General features: G+C 41.7%; 1 protein-coding gene across 1 annotated transcript; it reads left to right on the forward strand.

Annotated features, from left to right (window-relative positions):
* The first annotated feature begins 7,244 nt into the window (after positions 1-7,244).
* Positions 7,245-18,556, forward strand: FAM8A1 (family with sequence similarity 8 member A1). The gene is made up of 5 exons (XM_006072507.4): positions 7,245-8,099; positions 9,113-9,233; positions 11,286-11,409; positions 11,887-12,026; positions 15,162-18,556. The coding sequence occupies exons 1-5, from the start codon at positions 7,373-7,375 to the stop codon at positions 15,304-15,306; spliced, it is 1,257 nt and encodes a 418-aa protein (XP_006072569.4). The 5' UTR covers positions 7,245-7,372; the 3' UTR covers positions 15,307-18,556.
* Positions 18,557-18,783: the final 227 nt, after the last annotated feature.

Here is an 18,783-nt window from a genome sequence, read left to right on the forward strand (position 1 = left end):
TTTTTCTTTTTTTTTTTGGAATTACAGATTCCATTTCACTTTCAGTCTGTTAAAATTATCTATTTCTTCTTGGTTCAGTTTTGGTGAGCTGTATGTTTCTAGAAACTGGTACATTTCTTCTGGGTTGTCAAATTTGTTGACATGCAATTGTTTGTAATATTCAATTAGGGTTTTTTGTATTTCTGCAGTATTGGTTGTTATTTCTCCTTTCTCATTTATTTTGTTTAGTTGGGTCCTCTCTTCACTGTGAGCCTGGCCTCTGTCAATTTTGACACCCCTGTTTGTCAATCTTGTTTACCCTTTTAAAGAACCAGCTCTTGGTTTTATTGATTTTTTTCTATTGTTTTTTAATCTCTATTTTATTTATTTCATCTTTGATCTTTATTATTTCCTCTCTTCCGTTGACTTTTGTCTGTGTTTGTTCTACTTTCTGTAATTCTTTTAGGTAGTAGCTAAGGTTGTTTATTTGAGATCTTTTTTATTTTATGAGGAAGGCCTGTATTGCTATGAATTTCCTTCCAAGAACTGCTTTTGCTACATCCCATAGATTTTGTATGGTTGTGTTTTCATTGTCACTTGTCTCAAGGTATTTTCAAATTTCCTCTTTGATTTCATCGTTGACCCATTGGGTTCTTAGTAGTATGTTGTTTAGTCTCAATGTAATCTTTTTCTTCTCATTTCTTTTTCTGTGGTTGATTTCTAGTTTCATGCTGTTTAATGCTTTTGTGGTCAGAAAAGATGACTGAAATAATTTATATAGTCTCAAACTTGTTGAGGCTTGCTTTGTGTCTTAGTATGTGGTATGAGGATGCTCCACAGATGCTATGCACATGAACTTGGGCAAACTCTGGGAGATGGTGAGGAACAGGGAGGCCTGCAATCCACGGGGTTGTGAAGAGTTGGACACGACTTGGCAACTGAGCAACAACAACATGAGGATATTCCATGTGCACTTGAAAAGCATGTGTATTCTAGGTTTTGTTAATGTAATGTCCTGAAACTATCAATTAGTCTAACTGTTCTAATGTATCATTTAGGATAATTTGATGCCTTTTAATCTAATGTCTTTTATTTCCTTTAATCCAATGGTTCTCCTCACTCTTTTTCATACAATTTATCTACTGAACTCAGCTGTCTGACTTGGGTTCCCCACAGTCTGGATTTTGCAGACTGTACACTAATGGTACTTCCCTTGTGGCTCAGCTCGTAAAGAATCTGCCTGCAATGCAAGAGACCTGGGTTCGATCCCTGGGTTGGGAAGATCCCCTGGAGAACAGAAAGGCTACCCACCCCAGTATTCTGACCTGGAGAATTACATGGACTACAGTCCATGGGGTTGCAAACAGTTGGACATGACTGAGCAACTTTCACACTAATGGTGTATTTCAGTATGTCTTTGTCCTCTATTTCTTATAAATTGGCAGTTGAATCCAGAGTATTGGAAAAGTGGTGTTGGAAAAGTCAGATTGATCAGATTCAGGTTTGATCTCTTTGGTAAGACTATACATTATTATGAATTTATGTATGTAAACTTATTTATATGGTTTCAATCCATTCTAATTATCACCCTTGCTACTGCTGCTAAGTCACTTCAGTTGTGTCCGACTCTGTGCGACCCCATAGACGGCTGCCCACCAGGCTCCCCCATCCCTGGGATTCTCCAGGCAAGAACACTGGAGTGAGTTGCCATTTCCTTCTCCAATGCATGAAAGTGAAAAGTGAAAGGGAAGTCGCTCAGTTGTGTCCAATTCTTAGCGACCCCATGGACTGCAGCCCACCAGGCTCCTCCGTCCATGGGATTTTCCAGGCAAGAGTACTGGAGTGGGCTGCCATTGCCTTCTCCAATTATCACCCTTATTGAAACTCAAATTGTCCCATCTTTGACCAATGGAGAACTTCTTCAAGTTAGCCTTCCTGGGTCCTCTGGACGTGACCCTAGAAGTCTTTAATAGTTCCTCTGCTCTCTGGTATGATAAGATATATTATGTTGATTCTATACATTTCCTGCCCCAGATCTAGAATCATCCAATTCTCCAAGTAATCGTTGCTTCTTTAAGTGGGAGTTGGTATTTCAAAACTGCAGTCCAGCTGGTAACAGTGAACACTGCTAGTGAAAATAATGCAGGAAACTAGATATTTGATACTCATGATAATTACTCATTTCACCCCATATTACATACATATGTGTATATGTGTGTGTGTGTTCAGTCGTGTCTGACCCTTTGCAACCCCATGGACTGTAGCCTGCCAGACTCCTCTGTCCATGGGATTTCCCAGGCAAGAATACTGGAGTGGGTTGCCATTTCCTCTAATATTGCCATCATCAATACACTGAAAAGTTAAATTTTTGCTAATGCTCTTCCCAAACTCCTTCCCAGTTTTACAGTAATTTTGTACCAATATTTCAGATTATAAATCCATCTCAGATTATACTCTTTGTGGCTCTCAGCTCCAGATCTTTGTTTGCTGTGCAATAATGGAGCTGAACTCTGCAAATATTTCTCCAATATCAGCTGGTTTAATGTTAGGCTTTGTTAATGGAGGGTGCTCTTGGGAGTGGAGGCGCGGAGGTACTGGAGAAGGAAGAGGCTTCTCTTTCTGATTCTTCTGTGCTTATCTCTTTGGGCTCCCCTGCAGAGCCGGTGGTTCCTTCCAGCAGTGCCCACAACAAGCAGCAGCTTCCCAGGGCAGTTTCCCCAAAACACCATGTTTTAGACGGCTTCATGGAGTGGCGTGCTGTGGCATATCACGTTCCTGTGAGTGGTGCTCTGGGCACTTTGCAGTAAACTCTGATAAAGTCATTTCTCTCTGGATAGCTTCTCCAAGAACTCCAGGGAGGATTTAATGGGTTCCATGGGGACCACCGAAGAACTGATGCTTTTGAATTGTAGTGTTGGAGAAGACCCTTGAGAGTCCCTTGGGCTGCAAGGAGATCCAACCAGTCCATCCTAAAGGAGATCAGTCCTGGGTGTTCATTGGAAGGACTGATGTTGAAGCTGAAGCTCCAATAATCTGGCCACCTGATGAGAAGAACTGACTCATTTGAAAAGACCCCGGTGCTGGGAAAGATTGAAGGCGGGAGGAGAAGTGGATGACAGAGGATGAGATGGCTGGATGGCATCACGAACTCAATGGACATGAGTTTGGGTAAACTCCGGAAGTTGCTGATGGACAGGGAGGCCTGGTGTAGTCCATGGAGTCACAAAGAGTCGGACACAACAAAGCAACTGAACTGACCGACGGACTGACTGACTGATGGGGGCCACAGCAGTGAGCCACAATCATGCCCTCTTCAAGTAGGAGGGAGCTGGGGTGTGGGGTCGGGGGCCAGGGCCAGGGTGTTTCTTGGCCACTCTATTTCAGTTTGAGTGGTGGCTTCTCTCTGTATCTACTCTTCCTCCTATATGCTAAGTGTTCTCTTTGCCTGTTAGCAGTCAGCCTCCTTTTATTCTAGTTCTATTAATAATTATTCATAGTATTGAACATAGTCCTCGGTTCAAATTACTATGTAGTTTCTATCTCTTGACTAGACTCTGACTGAGACAAATCTTCTTTTAGTCTTGGTTCTAAATGTAATATTTCAAGTCACTGTGAGTAATTTTGGTTACTGAGCTTCATTCCTCAGGAAAAACTCAAATAAATGATAGTCTGAGTTCTTTCGTTTTGATAACAAATACACTTTTATATTTGAAAGCCAGTTTTGCTGGACACAGAGCTCTTGGTTCTCATTTTGAGTATTTTAAATATTTCACCATTTTCTCCTCACATGAAGTAGTAATTTTGAAGTATTATGGTAATCCAATTTTCTTTCAGAAATATTTTTTTACCTAAATGACTGTTTTAAGAAATGTACAGTAATTTTACTACCTAGAATATATCTTGTTTATTCTCAGTGTTTTCAGGTACATAGTACACTCTTTCAGCATGAGACTTCAAATACACATATGAATATATGTGTGAATATATATATAAATAGAATATATGTATATATCTTCTAGTTCAGGGAAGGTTCTCTTGAATTATAATGTGTTATGTTCTGTTAGCTAGCTATGGTTTTATCAAGAACTTTTAATCCCTTTGTTGGATTTTCTTTACTTGTCCTCAATATTTATCTTTTCTCTAAAATCATTCCTACCTGTTTTACTTAAAATCTCATCTTCAAAGTCTAGTTTTCTTGAGCATCACCTGTATTTACTTCTGTGTTCATTCTGCTGCTGCGAAGTCGCGTCAGTCATGTCCTACTCTGTGCGACCCCATAGACGGCAGCCCACCAGGCTCCCCTGTCCCTGGGATTCTCCAGGCAAGAACACTGGAGTGAGTTGCCATTTCCTTCTCCAATGCATGAAAGTGAAAAGTGAAAGGGAAGTCGCTCAGTCGTGTCTGACTCTTCGCGACCCCGTGGACTGCAGCCTACCAGGCTCCTCTGTCCATGGGATTTTCCAGGCAAGAGTACTGGAGTGGGGTGCCATCGTCTTCTCCGGTGTTCCTTCTAGTTCAGTATTTATCTGAAACCACTTTTTCCTCTTATTTGTAATTCTTTCCCCAATTGTTACTTTCTGAAGGTTTTTAAATTCCAATTTCTCTTTCGCGTTTTATATAATTTTCTTAGTATCTTCACAGTTTTGATCTGATTTTTTCTGGCATTGACACTATGCAATTTTGCATTTGCGGTTTGATCTCACACTCTTGTATTTGGGGTCTGTGGTGTTATCTATTATCTAGTTTTGTAAACATTGCCCCATCCATGCATTTTTGGTTTCAAAACCTATACAGTTTATTTTGAATTGGTGATTCATGGAGATTTGAGATTCATGTACTGCCTCCTTCCCAGAATCTGTTTATATTTTACAGACTCATGAATACTTCCTTTTTTATGTCCCTGAGACATCAGTCCTTAGCTGAGTATGACAGGAAGGTACTAAGGTTGTTCAGGGTGTTGTCTGGATTGGCAATGGTGCGTTACATCACATCCTCATTCTTGACTATGACTTACTTGGTTATAACATTTTAGGTTGTCCACCTAAAATGTTAGTTTCCTCTCTGTACTATAAATGTTCTCTTATCTTCAGGATATTTTTACTTTTGACAATATGGCTTCCATTGTAAATGCCATTTCTTTCTAGTTAGGTTATGTTTTAATGGCTCCTATTTAAGATCATTATTTTTCTCTTTGTTTAAATTCATCACGTATGTGTTGTATGTATATGTTATTTTCCCAAGACTTGATGTAAAGAGACATCTTTCTTCAATTCTAGAAAATAACTGGCCATGATTGCTTTTTCCGTCTTTTGGAATGCCTACTAGATGCACTGTTGAACCTTCTTATAATATATAAAACCTCTCAATTTGTTGGTTACAAAAGGCAATAATTTTATTCTTGGCTTAAGCCAATTAGAATTAGGTTTATTACTGAAACAGGAACACTCTTACTTTCTCAAAAGCAAAGAAAAAGGTGGTCCCTGAAGCTATTTGACTAACTGTAACTAGGCATCCTTGAAATCTAAACTATTTCTGAACTTTCCATGCAAGTCAATACATTCATTTACTTTTTATCCCTTAAATCAATTACAGTCGGATTCCTGACAACTGCAGCGGAGTCCTGATTAATAATAAATGTCTATGTGAGCAGCACTATGCCAAGTGCTACCTAACCAGTGGTATTCAAAACAAAGCCTGTGTCTCCAGTAATCACGATATTTACACTCATTCCATTTTCTCCTCATGTATTTGTTCTTTCTTCCCTTTCCTCCCCTACCCAAACTTGGAATGCAAGTTTAAACGTTACAATTTCTTCACAGTTGACTTTTTAAAAAATTATTCACATATTATTTAATTTTTGGCTTCACTGTGTCTTTATTGCCACACTTGGGCTTTCTCTAGCTGCGCCAGCACGGGGGAGCCGGGGCTACGCTTCCTTGCGGTGCATGGCCTTCTCATTGCGTGGCTCACTTGTGGAACACCAGCTCTAGGCGTAGGCGTCAGCATTTGGGGTTTACAGGCATAGTTGCCCCAAGGCATGGCGGATCTTCCCAGAGCAGGGATCAAACCTGTGTCCTCTCCATTGGCAGGTGGATTCTAAACCACCGGACCACCAGGGAAGTTGATTTTTAAAAACCACATTTGTAAGAATAAACCTAGCTATAGGCCACCACGATCTTTCCCTCGTTTTGGATACATACTGTATTGGTATTGTCTTAAATAGGTCTTCCAGTGCTTCATGAAAGTCTTTCCCTTTAACCTATCCATTAGCTTCTTAAGGGGAAAAATTAAGCCTTTTCCTTTCATTTCCCAGAGCAGAGTCAAGAATGATTCTGGGATTCATCGTGTTGACAACTGTGCCCACAGTACCTGGCCCCTGTGGATGTCCTTCCTGTGTGGGACGGGGGAAGCAAAGATAGACGCCTATCACTTAACCAACTTAAGGACTTCGGAAGGCATACTAAAATATAAGTACGTTAAGGCGCCATATATAGTTCAGAGGACGGGGAAATCATGCCTGGGCTACGGTACTCAGAGGAGGTTCCAAAGCCCCGAAGTATGAACAAGGCCTTTCCTGAACATAAAATGAAAGGCAGGCGCCAAAGGTTTGAAACAACGAGTCTGAGGAAAGGCACAGTTTTGCTGAGGCAGGGTTGTGTCTGCAGCAGTGGAAAGTAAGATATTGCAGACTCAGGTTAGCTCCAGGACAAGGACAGAATCTAGCTCTTAAATCAACATAACCCCTTTTCTCTTACAATCAAGATCGCTGCAGCTGAGCCATACTACCTTGCTAGGTCCCAGTTTGGTTATTAATTTGATATGCCTTGTATCACCCTGAGTACAAATGCGTGAGCGGACCAGTTAACTGGAATGAATGCAGGCGGAAATAAATAACAGGTCCTGTGCTTAGAGATCAAAACTGTCGCGGCTGCAAACAGAAAAGGCAGCGCTGACCCCTGGACCTCTGTCTGAAATACTCGTCCTCCATCAGCTGTTCCTCCAGGAGCAGCCGGAGTCTACAACCTGTGAGACTATCTGGAGAAGCCTTGGGCCTTCAACTTCGTTAAAATCCGCAAGAGGTGTGTGTGGGGGCGGTGGGGGGGGAGTGGGGGGGTGATAGTTGAGCGGAACTAGCGATAATACCAGGACGCCCAGCTGAGGAGCCCCTCGATAACCATAACCGGCTCGGCGGCTCCAAGCACCATCCCACGCCCCGCCTCCTTGCTCCGCTCCGCCCCGGCGACGTCCACGGGGCGGGGTTTCCGCTTCCGGTGGCGGATTGTTGACGCCTGCGGCTGCTGCGGTGGCCACCGGGCCGTTGGGGAGGGGCCAGTAGGGAAGGGAAGGGAGACGGCGCAGTGACAGGGCCGCCGAGGGTGCCGCTGAGGCGACGATGGCGGAGGGGCCAGAGGAAGCCAGAGGCCGCCCTCCCGGGCAGGACGACGGCGGAGGGAACCAGGAGTCCGTTCCTTCCCTAGGAGGCCTTCCTGCCGCCGCCGCCGCCCCACTGTCCCGGGACGGCCCGCAGGCCGAACCCCAGGCCCCGGGCCGGCCCCCAGCCTTGGGCCTCGCGGCCGCGGCTGAGAAATCGGAGCCGCAGCGCGAGCCCGAGAATCGCGGGGAGGCGGCCTCCGGCTCCGACTCTGGCTCCAGCGCGGGGCTGCAGGAGCCGGCAAGCTGTGAGGCGTCCGAGGCCGCGGCCCCGCCGGAAAAGCCGGCGCGGCTGAGCGCCCGAGAGTACTCCCGGCAGGTGCACGAGTGGCTGTGGCAGTCCTACTGCGGCTACCTCACCTGGCACAGCGGCCTGGCCGCCTTCCCCGCCTACTGCAGCCCCCAGCCGCCCGCGCCCAGCCACCTCCCGGCCGCCGGAGCCGCCGCCGCTCCCCCGGCAGCCGCCCCGCCGCCCCTCCAGCTGGGCTATTACAACCCCTTCTACTTCTTAAGCGCCGCGGCACCCAGGCCCGAGCCGGGGGCGTCCGCGGGCATCACCACCTCGACTCCGGTCGCCGGCCCGGCAGCCCGCGCCCCTCACCTGCAGCCGCCGGTCCGCGCAGCCGCGGCCACGAGGGTGGGAGCGGCAGCCGCTTCGCGAGCCCCAAGCGAGACCGGGCGGCAGGCAGGTGAGAGGCTCTTCGGGGCACGTGCTGGGGTGGGAGGTGGGGGGCGGGAGCCCGCAGTTCTCTGCCCTGCTCTTGTCGCTGCTGCTGCCATTTGCCGTTGTTTCTCCCCGTCTCTCAGTTCCCAGGGTGTCCAGCGAGGCCCTGCTTTCCTCTTCCTTTAGACCTGGCGCTCCGGATCCATTCCCTTACTCCCCGGACTAGTCGCTTCCAAATGTAAAGAAATGTTTGCTCCTCAAACTACTTGCTGTTACCTTGCTCTCCACTTTCTGGAGTGAGACCCAGGGCTTAATTCTCAGATGGCAAAGCCGGTTTGTGGGGAGGGGAGGTGTTGGCCGGTAATGCTGGTAATAATCCAGACATGGATTTATAGTTTATATGGTAACTTTTATGAATTAGCGACAATGGGGAACTGACGGATATTAGAGATTTTCATGAATTCAAATGGAATTATGAACCTTGGCTTAATCCTGTATATTGTCTGTATTGTCTCTTTACTTCTGTATGGATATTAGAATGTTTTGAATTATTGACACCTTTTAGTTTATTTTTATTTTATTCAGGTAATATGGGACAAGAGCTAGTTGCCTGAATTTGATCCAGAATTTAGGATGGCAGTTTATTAATCACTGAATTTGTTAAATACATAGAAAGCCAGACAATTGAATAGGGGTAAGATGAGCCGCACAGGGTTTAATTTTCTGTCATAGGCTTGTAATTACCCCGGTTCTCATTTGAATCCCTGGTGAAATGTACTGAGTACTTTAAATAATGAAATTTACCTGTGAAATAATTTTTAAACATTAAGGGGGTAAAAATAGCTTTAAATTGTTACAAAGTAGCATTGCTGTGTTTTAATAACATGCCCTATTGAAGTCAATACCAGTAATTGTTTCAAGGTTATAAAAATTTTTTATCAGTAAGTTGTACCTTGACTTTACATTCCCCATTCATTGCCTAGCTTGGGTTCCAAGGGAACGATTAGTTTTCTTAACTTTTTTTTTTTTAATTTACAGGCAGAGAGTATGTTATTCCATCCTTGGCCCACAGATTTATGGCAGAGATGGTGGATTTCTTTATTCTCTTCTTTATAAAAGCGACCATTGTCTTAAGCATTATGCACCTGAGTGGAATAAAGTAAGTTAAGGCCACTTGCAGAAAGCTTTTAATGTCTACTGTGTAGAGGTCTTGTTTTAAGTTTTTTTCCATGCTTGCCAGTGATTGTATGGATAACTTGTTTGCCAAGGTCAACAATTTCTTTATAGGAACTTTGTCAGATTTACTTTCTTATTGGTTTTAAGAAATAACTACAAAAGAGAGAAACAATAAATTCTGCAAGATGTGGGAGAATTTCACCTATAAAAGTAGGTAAAAGCTGTCTCCAACCCTGGTTTGATTTTATTCACTATTTTCTTAGGCTAGGTACAAATTTTTCTCTTATAATTGTTTTCAGAGCGGAGTACCTAAAGACAAAGGCATAAACTGTTAATAATCAGCTAGATGCAATTTCCAAATGGGGCTGCCTATATACATCAGGCAAGTTCTAAATGAATTGCAAAGTGAGCCATTTATTTGAATAGTCTTTCTTTCAGAATAATAGTCATAATAGCAGTTATCACTTGGTAAGCACTTTCTGTGTGCTGGGCTTTGTATGGATTTTTTTTTTGGCCACACCACACAGCATGTGGGGTAACCCACACCACCTGCAGTGAAAGGGTGGACTCCAGGGAAAGCGTGGGCTCCACTGGACACAAGGGGGGTCCCTGTATGGATTCATAATCTTGCTACCACTATTAAGTAGAGATTAATACCTCCATTTTATAGAGATTGAAATTTGGACTTACAAAAGGTTAAGCCCAGAATTTACAAAGGTAAATTTACAAAAATGGAGTTAAGTTCAGACCCTGGTGGTTCAATTTCAGGGCCTTTGTCAGGAACCTGAATGGTTACCATGATTATATCTCTTCCTCCCTTAGTCCCTACACATCCAGTCAAGTACCAACTCGTTTCTGTCAAAATTTCAGTTTTCATCATTATTGCTTCTCCCTAGTCCCAGTCACTGGAGAAGGCGATGGCACCCCACTCCAGTACTCTTGCCTGGAAAATCCCACGGATGGAGGAGCCTGGTTGGCTGCAGTCCATGGGGTCGCGAAGAGTCGGACACGACTGAGCGACTTCACTTTGACTTTTCACTTTCACGCATTGGAGAAGGAAATGGCAACCCACTCCAGTGTTCTTGCCTGGAGAATCCCAGGGACGGGGGAGCCTGGTGGGCTGCCGTCTATGGGGTAGCACAGAGTTGGACACAACTGAAGTGACTTAGCAGTCCCAGTCACATCATCACTTGCTTGGACTGCAACAAGTCTTCTAACCGATATCTCAGTTTACCATGTCCTGTCTTACATCTAATCTCATAAATTCTGATTTTGCCACTCTGCTGCCTTAAAATCCTTCAGTAGTTTCTCATTGCCATCGTAAGTCTTAATGTCATCATATGTTTTAACAGATACCCTTGTTTCTTAAACTCCCTTCCCCGATGGCTCAGCAGTAAAGAATCTGCCTGTAATGCAGGACATGCGGGTTCCATCCCTGGGTGGGGAAGATCCCCTGGAGGAGGACATGGCAGCCCACTCCAGTATTCTTGCCTGAAAAATCCCATGGACAGAGGAGCCTGGCGGGCTACAGTCTGAAGGGTCAGAGTCGCACATGACTGAGCACGAGTGCTTTATTTCCTACTCACTCACGTCTCACACAATACTTGAGCTACATGGAAATGCCTGTAGCTGCCATCATACTCTCCAAGTCCTTCTCTCATTAGTCCCGCTCTTGCAAATGTTTCCCTTAGGCGGGGCCAACTTCTTTCCACCCTTCAGATCTCAACTTAAATGTCATTTTTTGGAAGCCTCCAGTAAGTTGTGTTCCTGTTATGTGTTTCCAAGTACCCAGTGCTTCTCTATTATACCCTTTCCCCACTTCATTCACTTGCCATTTTATCCCCAGAGCTAGTACAGTGCTTACTCATGGTATTGCTACTTATTTGTTGAATAAGATAATGTTTTGTGAAACTAGATAATTAGAAAAGATTAGTTTGTGATTTCAGTTAAGAGTTTATGGCTTACACTGATGAAAAAATACCAGTTCAACTGCTCTGGTAACACATTCTCTATAACCCAAAACTGTTTTTTGTAGGGATATCTCTAAGTTTGCTATGCATTATATAATAGAAGAAATAGATGAAGACACATCAATGGAAGACTTGCAGAAAATGATGGTTGTGGCACTTATATACAGATTATTAGTTTGTTTCTATGAGGTAAGCTACTGACTTCAGCAAATATTTAACAATATAATTTTAGATTATCAGCCCAAGACAGAAATATTGTAATAGAGATTTATAATCTTGTATTTGTCAGGTGTCTTTTTTTCTAAATTTTAACATAGTACCTTTTCAAGTTAAAATTTTCTGAGCAGAGAAATTTTACAATTTCTTGGTAATACATTTCAGTCATTTGTCCAAAAATATTTTAAGTTGGTTGTGGAACATGTAATGTGTTTTTCCATAGAACCAACTTGCTAAAAAATATAATGGCTCATAGAGAAATAACTGCAATAGACATCTTGTGGTATTTGAGGATGTTAGAGACCTGCAGAAATGCATTAAAAGATTAAACTTTAAGTATTTCTATGGAATTCTTCCAACTTGAAAATGTTAAACTATGAATCATATGGCAGGAAAACATTGGTATAGTTGAGCCAGTAAATTATTTTACAATTATCCTTCTTTCCTTAGATAATTTGCATTTGGGGAGCAGGTGGAGCTACCCCAGGGAAGTTCCTGCTAGGACTTCGAGTTGTGACATGTGATACATCAGTGCTTATTGCACCGAGTCGGGTTTTAGTGATTCCATCCTCAAATGTTAGCATTACAACGTAAGTTCTTTTCTTAATCTACTACATACTTATGAATTACTGTACTTAAACGTTATCAAATGATGTTACTTACAAAAAAGTGTTTTTAGGATGTTGGTTCTTCTTGGCATATAATAGGCTTACATTTAATAAGTTTAAAACCGAGTTTGAATGTTTTTCAATAACATTTATTGACTCCTTTTCAGTATACACATCTTCAAGGGTGAGCATTTTATGAACTGGAAGCCACAATAATGAGAGGATTGGGGTGTGGTGCTCTCTGTATCAGTGCTCCAGGCCTAGCTTTGTTTATATTCTCTAGATCTGTAGTTATGGAGTTTAGTTACTATTCTGCCTTGAAGCTTCCTTTTGGTAACACTTGTCAGTACCCTATCTTAAATAGGCAATAGTTTTGACATGCTCCTGCTCTTCAGTGAAAGAGGTTGTAATACAGTATTCATGGCTAGCTGTTGGCATCTGGCTTTGGGGGAAGGTGTCAGTTCAGTCGCTCAGTCATGTCCGACTCGTTGCGACCCCATGAATCGCAGCACGCCAGGCCTCCCTGTCCATCACCAACTCCCAGAGTTCACCCAGACTCATGTGCATCGAGTCGGTGATGCCATCCAGCCATCTCATCCTCTGTCATCCCCTTCTCCTCCTGCCCCCAATCCCTCCCAGCATCAGAGTCTTTTCCATTGAGTCAACTCTTCGTGTGAGGTGGCCAGAGTATTGGAGTTTCAGCCTCAGCATCAGTCCTTCCAGTGAACACCCAGGACTGGTCTCCTTTAGGATGGACTGGTTGGATCTCCTTGCAGTCCAAGGGACTCTCAAGAGTCTTCTCCAGCACCACAGTTCAAAAGCATCAATTCTTCGGTGCTCAGCTTTCTTCACAGTCCAACTCTCACATCCATACATGACCACTGGAAAACCATAGCCTTGACTAGACGGACCTTTGTTGGCAAAGTAATATCCCTGCTTTTTAATATGCTATCTAGGTTGGTCATCTGAGGTTATTGATATTTCTCCCGGCAATCTTGATTCCAGCTTGTGCTTCTTCCAGCCCAGTGTTTCTCCTGATGTACTCTGCATATGTTAAATAAGCAGGGTGACAATATACAGCCTTGACGTATCCCTTTTCCTATTTGGAACCAGTCTGTTGTTCCATGTCCAGTTCTGACTGTTGCTTCCTGACCTGCATATAGGTTTCTCAAGAGGCCGGTCAGGAGATCTGGTAGTCAAGGCTATGGTTTTTCCAGTAGTCATGTATGGATTTGAGAGTTGGACTGTGAAGAAAGCTGAGCGCCAAAGAATTGATGCTTTTGAACTGTGGTGTTGGAGAAGACTCTTGAGAGTCCCTTGGACTGCAAGGAGATCCAACCAGTCCATTCTGAAGGAGATCAGTCCTGGGTGTTCTTTGGAAGGAGTGATGCTAAAGCTGAAACTCCAGTATTTTGGCCACTTCATGCGAAGAGTTGACTCATTGGAAAAGACTCTGATACTGGGAGGGATTGAGGGCAGGAGGAAAAGGGGATGACAGAGGATGAGATGGCTGGATGGCATCACCAACTCAATGGATGTGAGTCTGGGTGAACTCTGGGAGTTGGTGACAGGAGTTGGTGATGGACAGGGAGGCCTGGCGTGCTGTGATTCATGGGGTCGCAAAGAGTTGGACATGACTGAGTGACTGAACTGAACTGAAGTTGGCCATAACTTTCCTTCCAAGGAGTAAGCGTCTTTTGATTTCATGGCTGCAGTCACCACCTGCAGTGATTTTGGAGCCCCCCCAAATAAAGTCTGACACTGTTTCCACATCTATTTCCCATGAAGTGATGGAACCAGATGCCATGATCTTAGTTTTCTGAATGTTGAGCTTTAAGCCAAATTTTTCACTCTTTAACTTTCATCAAGAGGCTTTTTTAGTTTGTCTTCACTTTCTGCCGTAAGGGTAGTGTACAGATAGTGGAATAATGGATAATGGAAGTGGATAATGGAAGTTGTAGAGGTGAGTAGATGGTAATCATCTGAGCAAAACAAGGTTCTGACTGGAATTGCTGCCAGCATGATTCAGAGTTAGATGGTTATACAAAGAAATATAAACAAGAGATTTTAGAAGCCTGGGGTTTGCTTACATCTTCAAATTTTGCTTATTTTTGTGATTCTAATAATCTTGGGCTACTACTTTTACTGAGAATCAATATTGGCTAATATTTGTGGAACACCTTGTAAACCAGGCACTGTTTGGACACAACTAATGGTAGAAAATGAACCTAAAACCAGGTCAGTCTCGATTCAGAGCCCACATTCAGCTGCTGTGCTATTCTGTAACTGTTCAGTGCACTAAAAGGCAAAAATCTAATTAGAATAATTCCCCATTCTAAGCTCCTGTTGAAAGCTTTTTAAAGCTTTCCTTAATCACAGGATGACAGCGACTTCTGTGGTGGTCCAGTGGTTGAGACTTCTCACTTCCACTGCAGGGGGTGGGTGCAGGTAGAATTCCTGGTCAGGGAACTAAGATCCCACAGCACAGCCAAAAATAAACCACAGGACCCCGCAAAGAAAGAGAGCTGATAAACCAGTAATTTGAAATGCTGGTGCTCTTCACAGAAGGTAGAAAATGGTACTGTACTAAACCTACTCAGTTTAGAAGATAGTGAAAACATACAGAAAATAAAGATATTAAAAGTAGTGAGTGACCATAGAAAAGGTAAGTACAGGGAAGTTACTCTGTTCTTTTGGCAAAATACTAGAAAATACTAAACTTTTAGCTCACATTCTAAGACATTATTGCTTTTCATGTGAAAGTTCTAAAGTCGAATTTTATGTTATGAAGTCTTTAGAACTGGCCCAGGTGGTTTGATCATAATATAATGCTGCTGCTGCTGCTAAGTCGCTTCAGTCGTGTCCGACTCTGTGCGACCCCGTAGACGGCAGCCCACCAGGCTCCTCCGTCCCTGGGATTCTCCAGGCAAGAATACTGGAGTGGGTTGCCATTTCCTTCTCCAATAGAATGCTACTTGAAAGTAATTTAGATACAAAAGGTTAAAACTCTCAATTATACTTTGAATGTTTTAAATACATTTTGAACTTGATAGTCTACTAATCTTGATGTAGTTGGTATATAACTTATCTGATTTTTTTTTTTCCCCGTTTCTTTAGGTCCACTATACGAGCTTTGATCAAGAATTTTTCTATTGCTTCTTTTTTCCCTGCTTTCATCACACTGCTGTTTTTTCAGCATAATCGAACAGCCTATGACATTGTAGCAGGAACCATTGTAGTAAAAAGAAATGGGGTCAGATGATGCCCCAAAAAGTCGTGAATTCCATATTCTCTGGAATAATGACAAGACTAAATTATGTGTCAAGGCCATCAGTGTCCCTGGGTTACCTTAATTGATTTAGAAATTAAAGCAGTCGATCCAGTGTGATGCAGGTGACTGTGCTGAAAGTATTGATGTTACCTGAATGCCAAAGAACTTTTCCAGAAGAAAAACCTGTTGAGTCTAAGTGTTAAAATTTGTATATCGAACAGAAGGCAATGGTGTCATCATCAACAGACAGTATATACTTAAGATCTAAGGTGTTAGAATTTGCTGAATGCACTTTCAGCTTTGAAATCTCCAAATGAAACTTTAAAAAGTTATTTTGGTTTATCCCAGAATGATGGAAAACGTCCAGTTGTGTTTTGTAAACACATTATTCTTTTAGTTAACACGTCTTGAGGAAATTTTCGTCTTTGCTTTTTGTGGGGAGGGAGTGGGGACACACACTTTATAATCCACTTAGCTCCCATCCCAGGGGGTGGTGAATTAACTACAAGGGGAAGGTTGAGGCCAGCTGAGCAGTTCCCTGATCTGAAATGTTAACACCTGTACTGCAGTTTACCGCAGGAGTGATGACTTCACAGCTATTCTTAATGCCTACACATGTATTTCAGAATAAGTATTGCATGATGAAAAAGTATTAAGTCATATTGCTATCATTTTTTTTTTTTTTTTTTAAGAAAAAGGTAAGTTAGTGATTGCTTTAAATGGGGTGGGGTGTTGTGTGTGTGTGGGGTAAATTTTCACTGTAAATTTAAATTGAAATTCATGTGTAGATGTTTTCTGTGCCCTAAATCAAACTATCAATATGTGGGGGGAAATTATTTCCATCAAACTGTGGCATATTTACTGTAAAACAATATTCCCAGTATGTGCGCAGCATGAAGTATTAGTGCTTTTCAGTGTTCTGCGTATACCTTCTCTTTATATACAGGATATTCACATACTAGTTTTAGTTTTATTATACTCCATAACTTTTGAAACATCAAGGAGTTCAGTCATCCTAGCATTTCATGATTAGATAACTAGTAGCCTATGCGACACTTAGCAATTCCCCATTAGGGACTGTTCTCTAATAAGGAAGAGCAGCACGTCCAGACGTTGTTCCAAGTTCTTTGGTTCTGAGGCCGCCAGCTCATTTGGAGTCTGTCAGGGATGATGTTTTGAGGGAAATGTGTAATACTGTGTGTGTTGCTATTTTATTCTGTCGCTGAATTGTTGTGTGTGTGTGTGCGCGCTTTTGTTAGATGGCCCAGTTAGCTGTGCGGAGATATATCTGAACTAAAAGTTTTCTTAGGCCTTTTCTGCATTTGCTCTATTTTCTCCCCCCAAAACACTAGGCTATACTGAACAGTTCATATCTCAGGTGCTTACAGGATCAATCTAGGCTTTATTTTGGTCATAATAAATACATTGCTATATTACTGTATCAGTTTTTAAAGTGGGTCTTTTTGACATTTAAAATATATTTTCAGTTTGTTTATAGAAACCTTAACAATGTCCTTAATACTTTTGATTGTAAAATTTCATAAACTATGGATTTAATATAAAATTGTTTTGAAAAACATCACAGAAAGCCTGTTAGTTAAATGTGCTAAGATACTAAACAGATCATTCACTTCTCGTTTCTGGGAAGATAAAGTGTTATGGCCCTTCACAGTAAACAAACCAAAACCATCCACTAACTTTTTTAGAGTAGATTATTAGGAAATGTTACATAAATGGTTACATACTTAACTGATTAGTAGTGTATACATTATTGACATATACACACCTCTTTGCCCTGGATTGGGAATTCAAGTTGAAATGTACTCTTACATATATCTGTGGAATTTATCTTTAATGTATACTTTCCTCTAAGATAATTGGATGGTTAACTACCTGGACTATTTTTACTTATACAGTAAAACAAAAGTAAATACCCAGTTTGATTTATACATTAAAATACTGCACATCTGCTATACACGAGTGATTCAGATTAATATCTATATAGATGCATTGAGAGCTATCTTAGGATTCAAGTTAAACTATGTAGCCCTATAAAATAAACATGATTATTACTCTGTCTGCCTTTACATGAAAACCCAAATCTGATTATGAGTGTAGCACTTGGGGAGATTTTGGATTCCCAAATTTGAGGGGAAATAAAGGACAAAATGGGGAAGGTTTTTTGGGGTGGAGCCCTCTTTATTTTCAGTATACTTTATTATATTTCATTTATAGAAATGCTGACTTTTCTGTGTACAGCCTCATACTGAAGCTCTACAGCCTAAAAAGGCAAAAAGAAAGCTGTCTTCATAGTATAAATATTATTCATCACTTTTACAAGATAAAGGAACAAAAATTAGAAGTCATGCTGAGAATACGATTTCAATGAACATACCATACGTAAAACCACAAAACAGGCAGATAATTTAGGCATCTAGAAAATCTACCCATTACTAAAGCAGCCTGAGTGGCCCCAGGACCTTGAGAAAAGTCAGACACACTAAGTGTATGCTGGGCTGAGGCAGGTGAGGGTGAGTGGTGGCGAGCAAGCTGTGCTTTTAAATCTGTGACTAGAGAAAGCCAGTACTTACTGTGATACTCATATGGCACTTGTTCAGAAGCTAATGCTTTCGACCTAAATTGTCACTGCATTTCTCCCCAAATATTTAGGATTGAAAAAAAATGCATTACATTTCAGAGTTTTGTTTAAATTTATAAAAGTCTTCATGTTTGTTTCAAATGACAATAAAAATTGTTTCAACTCTTAAAAAAGGATTTTTTCCCTTAAGTAACTTGCTTGGGTGAATGGAGACATAAATAGTTCCAGCAAAACAAAGACAGGAGTTGAAAAATTGTTGCTACTTGGGGATAAAGGCTTTTTGATGGGAGCATGGGTATTAAATATTTTCCTTCTATACTTACCTCTATGAAAATAGGCTATTCTTCCTTTTAAAGAATATTCCTAAATAATGGCAGTATTCCTAAAATCTGGCAAGTATTTCACTTACTTGCCACTTCTCACCCCTCTATGCCAAAGGCCAAAATTTATCAATATGTACTTGCCTAGGTAAAATTCATCTCAAATTGTATGTGTACTTCCTTGCAGTTTCATTTATAGTATGGTGTGACCCACAAACAGTAATCTGATGGCCTGCCTACTAAATAAAAATTCAGCATTCTATTTTTAATAATTTATATGCCACCACTTTGTATTGTCTCAATAAATACCTGGTCAACAATGCTTTGTGTTTTGCCTGTTTCTTTGAGGTTTGCTCTAGAATCTCTTGCTTCCAAATACAGCTGCTCTAGCATTCTCTGCCTTCAGGAGATGAGTGCTTTCAGAAATAGAAGTCTATCCAAAAAAAAAAGATCATCCACTTTGAGGTGTATTCTTTTAGCAAGTCACTCAAGTTAGCTGTAGATGACTAAACTTTTGATGTTAAAGTAATCCTGTCAATTCCGTAAAAG

Source organism: Bubalus bubalis, chromosome 2 (assembly GCF_019923935.1).
Source record: "Bubalus bubalis isolate 160015118507 breed Murrah chromosome 2, NDDB_SH_1, whole genome shotgun sequence".
Taxonomy (NCBI): domain Eukaryota; kingdom Metazoa; phylum Chordata; class Mammalia; order Artiodactyla; family Bovidae; genus Bubalus; species Bubalus bubalis.